Source organism: Gadus macrocephalus, chromosome 8 (genome assembly GCF_031168955.1).
Source record: "Gadus macrocephalus chromosome 8, ASM3116895v1".
Taxonomy (NCBI): Eukaryota; Metazoa; Chordata; class Actinopteri; order Gadiformes; family Gadidae; genus Gadus; species Gadus macrocephalus.
The window spans coordinates 819348-831757 of NC_082389.1; the positions used below are offsets into that span (position 1 = coordinate 819348).

Here is a 12410-nt window from a genome sequence, read left to right on the forward strand (position 1 = left end):
CCAAGGACCACAGATGTAAATTAGCCTTGTTGCTAGAATCTTGCTCAATTATATATTGTGCGTCGTCCCTGTCAAATAAACATAAAATAAATAATCTCTTTAATATCGGTGTCTCCGACGCAGACATTATTCTAGAAAGTTTTCAGAACTGGATACTTGAATGAGTCAAAGGTGTGCAGGGTCTACAGTTAAGACCGAAATGAATTCATGCACACAAACTGAAAAGGAGAAATGATTGGGAAGGATTCTTCCTATTTACCAACAACTCAATTAAATTGACAAATCCAAGCAAGGAAAAAAAACGTTAGGCTAGGAAAATGACCACAGTGTACTTTATTAAATGCATTTTGGTACTTGTGTGTTGCATCAGATTCAAATAAAAATTTACAAAAATCCATTATATACAAAAATGTCATGTTATTTTTTTTACTGTTCATTGTTTTTTTTGGTGTTTTTTTTACAATAAAATCGACTTCTTTCATTAGAACATTTTTTCTCACCTCAGACTTGTATCACACAATGCAAACTGCTGAAAATATCATTGGTTAGGTTTTTTGTCTTTCATCTTTTGTCTTTTTTAAATACACCAAATACGCCACACTATGTTTTACTCTGCGGTTGCCCATAGCAACAACCGTCAAGGTGGATGGAACTCCTAAAGACCCCCTTCACGATCACAACTCAGAAGAAAGGAATGTTTCTTTTTTCAACATGGACATTTTGAATACACTTATTTACAAATAGATTACACTTGTTACGGGTTCTTAAGTCTATCATTTGTGAACCTCAATTCTTTGCGAACTGAATCCGTTTTAAATGGACTTTGTCTGTACAGTGTGTTTAAGTCAACAACGACACGAAATGCCCACATTGCCAAAATACTCTTTTTTTTTTTGTTACTGTGCTCGTACTCAAGGCTGGATTTACACAGACAAACCAGGAGAAGAAAGTACAGAATGTGCTCTCTCTTGACCGGATGAAGTGAATTGGACTGTCACGACTCCGACTGACCCGGCCGCGACTGGCTCAAAGGTAGTAAGTAGGATCGGAGTTATTGCTTTTACTTGTCCTGTGTAAATGCAGCCCCTGTCCATTGGCGGACCCCGGTCATGTCTCTAGTTCTCAGTTCTCTGGAGGGCCTACGCTCAGAAGTAGGACATGATGGGAGTTGTTTCGCTGCCAAGATGAAACATCTCTTTGCCTCGGGACCTGGCACTACTCTCACCAAAGACATCGGTCGACCTGGCGTTGTTAAGTCAGCGCATAAAACGTGGGAAGCTCCGGGTGGAAAAGAACATTGCGATCGTCACCCTTCTCACGCATTGGCAAAGAAGATCAAACACGTATACTATGTGCCTCCGGACCAAGTGTAAGCACAGTAACTACTTCCACCGATTAATGCCACTGAAAAGTGTCCAAAGAAAAAATACTCTTGAAGTCTCACGCGCACACACGCACGTCCATGCACGCGCACACGCACACACACGCACACACACACACACACACACACACACACACACACACACACACACACACACACACACACAGGCACGCACGCACACACACACACATAGACCACTTTGGGACATATAGGGGATAAAAGAATGTCCTGACTGATGAGGTTGAAATAAGGAAGAGATTAACAACATATGTCTTTAGGTGAACCGACCCTGTACAAGCAGCTTATTACCATGGCGACAGATGAGTACCAGAATGACGTCATCCCGTCTCACCCAGCACTGCCTGCCCTCGCGCCCATTCACACCTAACGCTCTACGTAGTATCTTGTTAAATTCATATAATTCCATTAATTATTCATTCCTTAAATTTCTCTAGTATCATTTTCACAGTTGTACAGTTAACGATGATCATGTATTATCAACGATCTATGTTTTTTTGCACTAAGAAAAAAATAATAACATGGACCAACAGGGCTGAACCTGTGAACTACCACCTGTGAACTACCACCTGTGAACTACCACCTGTGAACTACCACCTGTTAACTACCACCTGTTAACTACCACCTGTGCACTACTCCACACACCATTGCTTCTGGAGGCAACCGGTCCTCCGCAAGTGTTGCCTTGCATAGCAATCACTGCAAAGAAATGAAAATATGGACGTGAAAACCAATCCGATCTGCCGCTGGCTTGGCAGAATTGATCCTGCATGTCAACTAGAGATGAGGTAGCTTCCATGTACACCACAACCGTTATTATGTCTGCATATGGTGAAGAAATCTTAACAGTGTCGATGACGCAAAAATTGCTTAGACAAATAATGATCCAAATGAAACCCAAGTGGGACCTGTACACAGTAACCGAGGGAATGTAGGACATTTTGTGAGACAGAGTTCAGCCAATTGAAGTCGTATGTTACCTTTACGTTTTTCGTTCCCTATTTTGAATGAAAATCTCCTTAAAATATAAAAAAAACAGTTAGGGGAGAGACACCCCACCAAGTCATTTTAGTTATTGTGTGAGTGCTACTGTCAACCTGTGCGACCGTCCAAAAAGGAGTCTATCGTGTGTTGGTTGCTGCGTATAGTTTAAAGGAACCCTGAAACCTTGATTCAATAAGACTGCCTTTATAACACACAGTCAATCATTTGAGATATTGCGTACAATTAATTAATGGACAGAATGACGTCATTTTCCAAAGCTTAGAATATAAATAAGTGCGCACACGTCTCCTGCCATTGCAATGACTTGGTAGTTACACAATTTCACCCGAGAATGGCAACAATTATGCAATGCAGATAAGGTAACAAAATTGCATCCGAGTGTGCTCATATCTTATAGTTTGGTGAAACCTTTTATTCCCCATTTTCAGATTAACACGGATCACAGAAGAATATGTGGGGGCATCTGTGGCATAATGGTGAAGGAGTTGGACTGGTAACTGGAGGGTGGCCAGTTCGAATCCTGAGAAAATCCACGGATGAGGTGCCCTTGAGCAAGGCATCTGAAACCCCCCTGCTCCCCGGGCGCTGCACCGCGGCAGCGCACTGCTCCGGGAGGGCAGGTGTGCCCCCATGTGTGTGCCCCTCTGTGTGTGGACCTCTGTGTGTGGACCTCTGTGTGTGGACCTCTGTGTGTGGACCTCTGTGTGTGGACCTCTGTGTGTTCACCGGCTACCCGGATGGGTCAAAAGCAGAGAAAGAATTCCTAGTACCTGTGTACATGGCGAAATATATAATAAATAAAAATAAAATATGTTCATGTTTTGTATTTCCCTGAATCTCAAGTTACTAATAATCGTATACAAAAGCATGTCTGTATGCCTTCATTGCAGAGGTGTTAAGAGTAGGGAACACATGTGTAGCTCGTTAAGTTAATTATTGGTATGGGGCTGTGCCATAATTAACGTGATGAGACACACCCCTGGTGTCACCCTTCTGTGATAAAGACCTCTGTGATACAGTAGAACCCTGTTTGCAAAGGCCAGATTGCTTGCAGGTTATTTGCGCCTGTATTGTATACAGTTCTCCCTGGAAGGACGGGACCTGAACACTTTAGGATTCAAAACAATTGTAACTGATGAAATACAATATGATTAGCTTAATTGGTATCGATGAGAGAGTTGAGTTGAATTTGATGCAATCTGAAGGTAAAAGCCTTGTTGAAACAGTAAGCAAAGCTAGTATGATTTTAGTGGAAAAGCAAAAAATGTAACCAACATACGTAGATAACCTTCTGCAAAAAGCACTACATTACAACTTTTTATCTGAAGTTCAGATCAGTTAGGGAACACATATATATTTTTTAACAGTTAGGCCAACTCAGCTGATAGATTTAAACTGACCACAGCAAAAACTCTAAAGTGATCTAAAGAACATGTGCTCATTAAGGATTACAAATAACATTACTGACTTAATCACTGGTTTATTAAGATTAGTCCAAGACAATTTATCTACATTTTATGACCCTTCGTTCAAAAAGGCTTTGTTGTGATTAACGTTAAGATGGTTTTGGCCTGTATTGTGGGTGTTGATCTTAATTTTGCCCAATTCAAACTGGACTTTTACAAAGTAACCAATCATCTTCAATCTCACGCTCAAACAAGCCGTTCTAGAGGTCGGGTCACAGAAAAAGAAATACATGAAAAAATAAAGTGAGTTCCTTTGAGAGGCTCAAAGGCTCCCGAGGCTCAGTGCAGCCATTGCTCTGGTGCTTCCAAACACAGCAAGTGCTGTTGCTGTTGTTGTGCTACTCTTAAGTGTTACAGTACTTAGCCTCTAGCAGTCATCTCCACTGACTGTGTAATCCGTCATGTTTGGCGCATGGAGACCTCCTCCTTGTCCTAATGTCCAAGAGAGAACAAAGGACCTCTGTGTCACCATGCTTTGAACCTATAATAACGCCCTGCGTGAAAAGCCATAGGTGAAAGAATGTGAAGCAGCAACTAAATACAAATACTATTTACATTAAATGACTACGCTTAACTGAAATTGTAAAAAAAAAAATGAAGGCAAAAATTGAATTTTCATGCCACGTTTGTGATACAAAATGACTCCGGGACCTGAATCTTTTAAACCTTCATCTCAAACACAAATGGCGTCAGCCTTGGACGTTATATAATGTTGCGCGAGGCAAACTGTAGACGGATAACACACGCGCGCGCGCGCATGTGCACGAGCACACACACACACACACACACACACACACACACACACACACACACACACACACACACACACACACACACACACACACACACACACACACACACACACACACACACACACACGGCAAATAAATATGTAAAAAAAGAAAAATATAAAAATAAATTAAAAACTGGTTGTGCTGAGAGTAAGACAAGTTATATAAAGATTAATATAATAAGGGGGACCCTTATTATTTTACCCTTTGTACGAGCCAGTGGAATATATGTCATACGTATTCAATAATATAATTACACACACGTAGCAACTAAGGTTACCTTGCATTACCAAGGTCACTGGTAACACTTGGCAATAAGGGTCCATTAATTAACCATAAATTAACATTATCTAATGCAGTCATTAGCTTGACTATATAGCATTAGCACAGGGGATGGGTTTTTGTATTGTGGTTCAGTGCTTGTAAGTCAAAGTGTACTTAGGTAGTTAGTTAGTTGACAATCTCAGTATTGCTTTGTGTTTTTCAAGGATGTTTTCCCATTTCTTTCCCTTTTCGTTTTCAGTGATAGGTATGAGATAAGGGGAGAAGCAGCGGTTGTATGCATTAAATAATGCATACATAATTACCCTAGTTAACATGAATACCATTAGTAAATGATTACTAGACGCATCAGCAAACTGTTCATTTACGGTTAGTTAATATAACATGATGCACATAACTGCATCAACTAATGTTGATTCATGGTTAATTAATGAACCCTTATAAAAAGTGTTACCAGGCATGTACCTGATGAATGATGAGAATGGCCAACATCTCTTGTAACTGATAACTGAATGAATGTATTCACATGTGTTGCCGTGACAGTAGGATTGTAGAGAAATGTACTAAGGCCTTCTGTAGGTCGATACAATTACTACGTGCACGTCATTTCCCTCACTGTGTGGCTGACAGGCACATATGAATACAGAAAACTAGTATTCCGATCACATCTATCACCTCTCATTCTCCGTATCAACTTCATGCATACACATTTAGAAGGTTAATTAGCCTAACTAGCTTAAGCCAACTCGTTAGGCTAGCATTGTAGCTCCTACTAAAACAAGGAGAAGCACGGTTTCGCTTCGCACGTCTAGGTCAGGCAAGTGGAACGGATTACGATTTTCTGACCGCTATCTTGAGTCCACTTGTGCTATTTTGCTTTCAACACATAGAAACAAAAGCCACATCGTGGTTTATGCAATATGAAAAAACAAAAAAACAAAACACACCTTGCAGGATAATATTTGCTTATGCTGACAACTGTAAAAAAGGTTTCTTTGATTTTTTGTTTGGGAGAGAGACAACTGGAGTCCTATGTTGTAAACATGGCGCACAAGTGGCGGTCAGATATACGGTAGATCCGGGCTTCTTGTGGACATGCTGTGCTTTCTTTTGCTTCCACCAGAAAGCGATGTCATCTTTTTTTGACTAAGTGCGGTCGTGTAGGGATCTCATTGGCTCTCCTTAGTCCTAACCGTTTGTCTCAACCTGCATACCAGGCTCGTGTTGTGTTTGGTACATCATAGGGACTGTTACATTTGTGTGTGTGTGTGTGTGTGTGTGTGTGTGTGTGTGTGTGTGTGTGTGTGTGTGTGTGTGTGTGTGTGTGTGTGTGTGTGTGTGCGTAAAATGACAAACAAAAACTGTTAGCACTTCACTTTGTACAATTTCTCATGCAGTCATTGCAGCCAGTTACTGGTGTTGTTCACAAATTGTAACACGTTAGTAATGTTGATGCAGGCCCAATGTCAACATGTTCTGAATAAGAGCCCGTGTTGATAGGGAAACAGAAACACAACAGTAAATGTTTCCCCTCAGTAATCAAAATACAGCAAAGAGTGTCTACATTCTAACCAAGATAGACAGACACACATACACACACAGACACACACACAAGAACACACATACATACACACACACACACACACAGACACACGATTGTGGAGAAATGCACACTTGTACGGTTAGTATGTGGTTCGTTTACCCTCACAAAGTAGAACGGGTGCAGTACACTGCCTCTATGTCATGTAATATAAAATGCTGCATGTTGTGTTATATCATAATGGAGTATTGTACATCCTGATGTGTATCTTGTCGGTTTTGTATCTTATTTCGTATCTCTGAAGAGAGACCTGCTTGGTCTGCACTTTGTGCCCATCTCTCTCATCTCCGACGGTGGTCTCCTCATCTCCTCTCTGCCTCCGGTCCATTCCCGGGTTATCGTCCCCCCTGATGGCTGTCAGTTCTTATCTGCTGTTTCCCCTTCGCTGTCCTCCTCTCTTCGGCAGCCAGAGTCCCCGACATGTCCTGTACCTCAAGACATGTCCTGTACCTCAAGACATGTACTGTACCTCAAGACATGTACTGTACCTCAAGACATGTACTGTACCTCAAGACATGTACTGTACCTCAAGACATGTACTGTACCTCAAGACATTTACTGTACTTCCAGTCTGGGTTTTATTTTTTTTGTGAGGCTCAATTGTTCAGACTTGAGTCGAGCTGTCGGATCGTTTTCTGGCTGAATATGTTCCTCCACCCCCACTATATGTTCTCAGTCTTTTGGTTTATCCCCGCCCCCCCCCCCCCCCCCTCCGGTAAACAAGGAGACACCCATTTACACTCCCACTATCCTCAGTCCACGTTGGTGACGCTTTTGGATTCGGGAAGGGAAGCGTTGCACCCGAGGTGTCTCCACCAAGCCTTCCAAAGCGTTCCCACTCGGAAAAAGCGTGCGCGTTTCTTTATTTTTGAGTTTACAACCAAGGGTGACAACCACCGAGCTCCTCTGGCAGAAGAGAGCCCTTCTATACGTTTGGCAAAGAAGAACACTGCTGATGACCACGTAGAGACGGTAGATCCCTTTATTATGACGGGAATCCGTCTGTCTTCCCCTCTTCCTCCTGACGCCGCCTCTCGCCAGACGGAAGATACGCAAACCACGCCAGCGGAACGGAGAGCGGCAGGACGACGAACGGAGAGCGGCAGGACGCACGGAGAGCGGCAGAACGAACGGAGAGCGGCAGACGAACACGACACAGCAGACGAACGGAGAGCAGCAGGACGAACGGAGAGCAGCAGGACGAACGGAGAGCAGCAGGACGAACGGAGAGCAGCAGGACGAACGGAGAGCAGCAGGACGAACGGAGAGCAGCAGGACGAACGGAGAGCAGCAGGACGAACGGAGAGCGGCAGGACGAACGGAGAGCAGCAGGACGAACGGAGAGCGGCAGGACGAACGGAGAGCGGCGAAGCAGCAGCAGGAGTCGAGGGCGGCTCGAAGACCAACCGTCCCTGATTGGACGCAGAGCAGGGCTGCTGCTGTGTGTCCGGTACGAGGCCGAAGCCTCCACGACAGCGCCGCTTCTACATCCCCCTCCCCCCCTCCCCCCCGCCCCCACCCCCCATCCCCAACCCCCCCCCCCTCCCCCCCGCCCCAACCCCCCCCGCCCCTCCACACCCCCACCTTTCCCTTTTGCCCCCCCGCCTACCCCCGGAATTAATTTCCCTTTCGCCGCCGCCGTGAATAATGGGTTCTGATTGGTCCGCTGGGGGTCTGGCCGGGCGGGGCTACAGGGTGGTCTCGTACTCCAGCCGCTCCTGCACGGTGCCGTCGTCCTTGTACTGCAGGCGGGGCGGCGCCGGCGAGCAGTCGATGGCCAGGATGGCCTTGCGGATGCTGCGGTCCAGGACGTGGCGCTCCCAGGCCGGGTAGCGGTTGCGGCAGAGGTCGATGCGGACCACCGTCTCGTCGAGCCGCGGCGCCCGCGATGAGGGCGTGGAGGCGGCGGTGGGCCGCACCTGGAACACGGGCATGCAGCCGTCGCGCTCCGAGTGCTGGGCCAGGTCGCGCTCCAGCGTGGCGCTGCGCTCCCGGTTGGAGCGCAGCGAGTTAGTGGCGCCCTCCGGTGGCAGCGCGGAGAACTGCGCGGCGGAGGGGTCCAGGCTGAGCGCCTGGCCGCTGGGGGAGCGGCCGAAGCGCGGGCCGTTGGGGTGGAAGAAGGCGTAGTACATGAGCATGAAGACCACGCCGGTGAGGAAGGAGCTGAAGATGACGCAGAGCGCGGGCACGGCGAAGGCGTCGGTGGCGTGCGGCGCGCGGTAGAGGTACCACAGGGTGCTGAGCGTGGCGTTCTCCACCAGGATCACCAGGTAGTACGTGAACAGGCGGTATCTGCAGGCACAGGCGGGAGGACATTCTCAACGCGTCTTATTATCATAAAGGCACCTTATGTTACCACCGGGTGTGCTAATATACACTTCAAATACTCTGAGGATTAACAACACGTACGTATTGAAGTCGATGTCTTTAAAGGAAAGAAGGGACTTCAATGTACTCACAGCTGAACACTGGCGCTTTTCAACATTAAACATTACATCCTAAACAAAGTTTTTCTTTTGTATAAGAAGAAGAAGAAGAAGAAGAAGAAGAAGAAGAAGAAGAAGAAGAAGGAGAAGGAGAAGGAGAAGAAGAAGAAGAAGAAGAAGGAGAAGAAGAAGAAGAAGAAGAAGAAGAAGAAGAAGAAGAAGAAGAAGAAGAAGAAGAAGAAGAAGAACCAGAACCAGAACCAGAACCACCAGAAGAAGAAGCAGAGCCGGCCCACCTGGTGCGGCCCTCCTTGACGTTGAACCAGGAGAAGATGTAGATGATGCCGACCACCATGTCGAACACAATCTCCTCCCACTTGCTGATGCAGAAGTCGGTCTCGCAGTGGACGATCCAGAAGGTCATGACGCACCAGTGCAGCACGATGAAGATGCCGAAGTAGAGCTGGAACACGGATGCGAAGAGCGCGAAGGTGATGACGCGCGCCGCGATGGTGAAGAAGTGCCAGCAGAACTGGATGACCACGGCCAGGTAGCTGACGGGCTTCTTGTCGTCCCGGGAGTCCCGGAGCGCCTTCTGGTACGAGGCCAGAGCCCAGGCTAGGGACACCAGGGAGGCCGCCGCGGTGATGCCTGGAGGAGACAAACACACACACACACACACACACACACACACACACACACACACACACACACACACACACACACACACACACACACACACACACACACACACACACACACACACACGCACACAAATACACACACATGCACACACACACACCACATACAAAGACAAACAAATACTCTCAGACAGCCACAAATAAGCACACATACACACACACGAACACACACACACACACACACACTCACACAGACACACACATAAACTCACACACAAACAGACACACGTGCATACACACACACACTCAAACACACACATACAAATACACAAATAGATTGTAAGAAGGCGAAGGAAGTTGAACTCCTTTTTAACCGTCTTCCTGTGGAATATTTGCACTCTTTGACAAGCAGTGCAGCTATTTTTAAGTGGAACCAAATCAATAAATACAGGGAGGAGAGAGGAGACATTTCCAATTCAAATCTCAGGCCTAGCCTTGTAACGAGAGATTTTGCCTTGGAGAAAGACTCCCAGGTTTTTAATTCAACGGTTAACGAAACACAATCTCCGCCTAATTTACATACCACTGTTTAGATTAAACACTTTATACTGAATTGTAATAATTTATGAAGGATCTGCGTGAACTTTATTGCTTAATTGTTTTATTACTGTCGATATATTATATATCATGATACTATATTGGCAGGCATTCCTTATTAAATGTTATGCCTTGCACACACTCACGCACACATACACACACGCACACACATACACACGCACAGATGCATGTAGACACACACAGACGCACATTTTATTCAGAATACGTCTCAATGTGCCGGCAGACGGAGGCCCGGCTCAAAGCAGCTATCGGAGGACTTATCTCTCAGACAGAAAGCGTGCATATAGCTGTCACTGTGTACTCTGAGATGATTCATTACCCACAGAGTGCTAACAATGAGTCATTACACATCCAACACTCACTTCTGCAAAGGCAGCATGGTTGGGTTTGTATTGTCTCCTATTATTTTATATATTTTCTAGTTTTTTTTTGTTTAAGACTCATTTTATTTGTTAACTCAATACAGTTTGCTGCGGCAGAAGCAATGTTATGGGTTATGGGTTTATCATAAAACTTTCATCGTAATACCGCTTAATTCTATACCAGCAGATTATTTCAGGGCATATTTTGGGTTGGGCAAGTCCAGCCAGAAATCCAAATGCCCTCCAGCTGACACACTACGTACACACGATTGGCTTTGGTCTTTACCGTTGTCCCGCCTGCCATCCAGCAGAGAGACCTCACTACCCGTACGCTGTAGCCCCGGTACACCTTTCAGCGCGGCTCCACGGTGCGAGGTGGACCTGAATGGCCCGTCACACCACCTGCTGCACCCGGACGGCCCTGAACACAAGCGGGGGCCTCAGCGGCCGCGAAAGACTGCAGAGCTCAGTGGCAGCGCAGGCACTCCCCACGGACACACTGTCACTCAGAGAGATCCTGCTCCCTTCTCCTCCCCTCGTCTCCTGCTCCCTCTCCTGCTCCCTCTCCTCCCCTCGTCTCCTGCTCCCTCTCCTCCCCTCGTCTCCTCCCCTCGTCTCCTGCTCCCTCTCCTCCCCTCGTCTCCTCCCCTCGTCTCCTGCTCCCTCTCCTCCCCTCGTCTCCTGCTCCCTTCTCCTCCCCTCGTCTCCTGCTCCCTCTCCTCCCCACGTCTCCTGCTCCCTCTCCTCCCCTCGTCTCCTCCCCTCGTCTCCTGCTCCCTCTCCTCCCCTCGTCTCCTCCCCTCGTCTCCTGCTCCCTCTCCTCCCCTCGTCTCCTGCTCCCTCTCCTCCCCTCGTCTCCTCCCCACGTCTCCTGCTCCCTCTCCTCCCCTCGTCTCCTGCTCCCTTCTCCTCCCCTCGTCTCCTGCTCCCTCTCCTCCCCTCGTCTCCTCCCCTCGTCTCCTGCTCCCTCTCCTCCCCTCGTCTCCTCCCCTCGTCTCCTGCTCCCTCTCCTCCCCTCGTCTCCTGCTCCCTTCTCCTCCCCTCGTCTCCTGCTCCCTCTCCTCCCCACGTCTCCTGCTCCCTCTCCTCCCCTCGTCTCCTCCCCTCGTCTCCTGCTCCCTCTCCTCCCCTCGTCTCCTCCCCTCGTCTCCTGCTCCCTCTCCTCCCCTCGTCTCCTGCTCCCTCTCCTCCCCTCGTCTCCTCCCCACGTCTCCTGCTCCCTCTCCTCCCCTCGTCTCCTGCTCCCTTCTCCTCCCCTCGTCTCCTGCTCCCTCTCCTCCCCTCGTCTCCTCCCTCGTCTCCTGCTCCCTCTCCTCCCCTCGTCTCCTCCCCTCGTCTCCTGCTCCCTCTCCTCCCCACGTCTCCTCCCCTCGTCTCCTGCTCCCTCTCCTCCCCTCCCTCCTCCCCTCGTCTCCTGCTCCCTCTCCTCCCCACGTCTCCTGCTCCCTTCTCCTCCCCACGTCTCCTGCTCCCTCTCCTCCCCACGTCTCCTGCTCCCTCTCCTCCCCTCGTCTCCTCCCCTCGTCTCCTGCTCCCTCTCCTCCCCTCGTCTCCTGCTCCCTCTCCTCCCCTCGTCTCCTCCCCTCGTCTCCTGCTCCCTTCTCCTCCCCACGTCTCCTGCTCCCTTCTCCTCCCCACGTCTCCTGCTCCCTTCTCCTCCCCTCGTCTCCTCCCCTGCTTCTCCGCTTAGACGCCTCAGCTTCTCCCTCTCGCTCTTTCTCTCTCTCTCTCTCTCTCTCTCTCTCTCTCTCTCTCTCTCTCTCTCTCTCTCTCCCTCTCTTGATCTCTCTCTCTCTCTCTCTCTCTCTCTCTCTCTCTCT

The 12410-nt window shown here is 48.0% G+C and overlaps 1 protein-coding gene and 1 long non-coding RNA gene across 2 annotated transcripts; both read right to left on the minus strand.

Annotated features, from left to right (window-relative positions):
* Window positions 1-3582: 3582 nt before the first annotated feature.
* On the minus strand, window positions 3583-7604 carry LOC132462408 (uncharacterized). The gene is made up of 2 exons (XR_009526829.1): window positions 7051-7604; window positions 3583-6974 (listed from the first exon to the last, which is right to left on the minus strand). It is a non-coding gene; the product is annotated as an uncharacterized LOC132462408 (long non-coding RNA).
* Window positions 7605-8129: 525 nt separating this feature from the next.
* Window positions 8130-10986, minus strand: xkr4 (XK related 4). The gene is made up of 2 exons (XM_060057916.1): window positions 9266-10986; window positions 8130-8835 (listed from the first exon to the last, which is right to left on the minus strand). The coding sequence occupies exons 1-2, from the start codon at window positions 9928-9930 to the stop codon at window positions 8232-8234; spliced, it is 1269 nt and encodes a 422-aa protein (XP_059913899.1). The 5' UTR covers window positions 9931-10986; the 3' UTR covers window positions 8130-8231.
* Window positions 10987-12410: the final 1424 nt, after the last annotated feature.

Excerpts from the sequence above, each read along its gene's own strand:
- xkr4 (XM_060057916.1), bottom strand. The coding sequence starts at position 9,930 with ATGTGTGTGTTTGAGTGTGTGTGTGTATGCACGTGTGTCTGTTTGTGT. Across the intron at positions 8,836-9,265 it reads GTCAAGGAGGGCCGCACCAG|ATACCGCCTGTTCACGTACT; the intron begins GTGGGCCGGCTC and ends CTGTGCCTGCAG.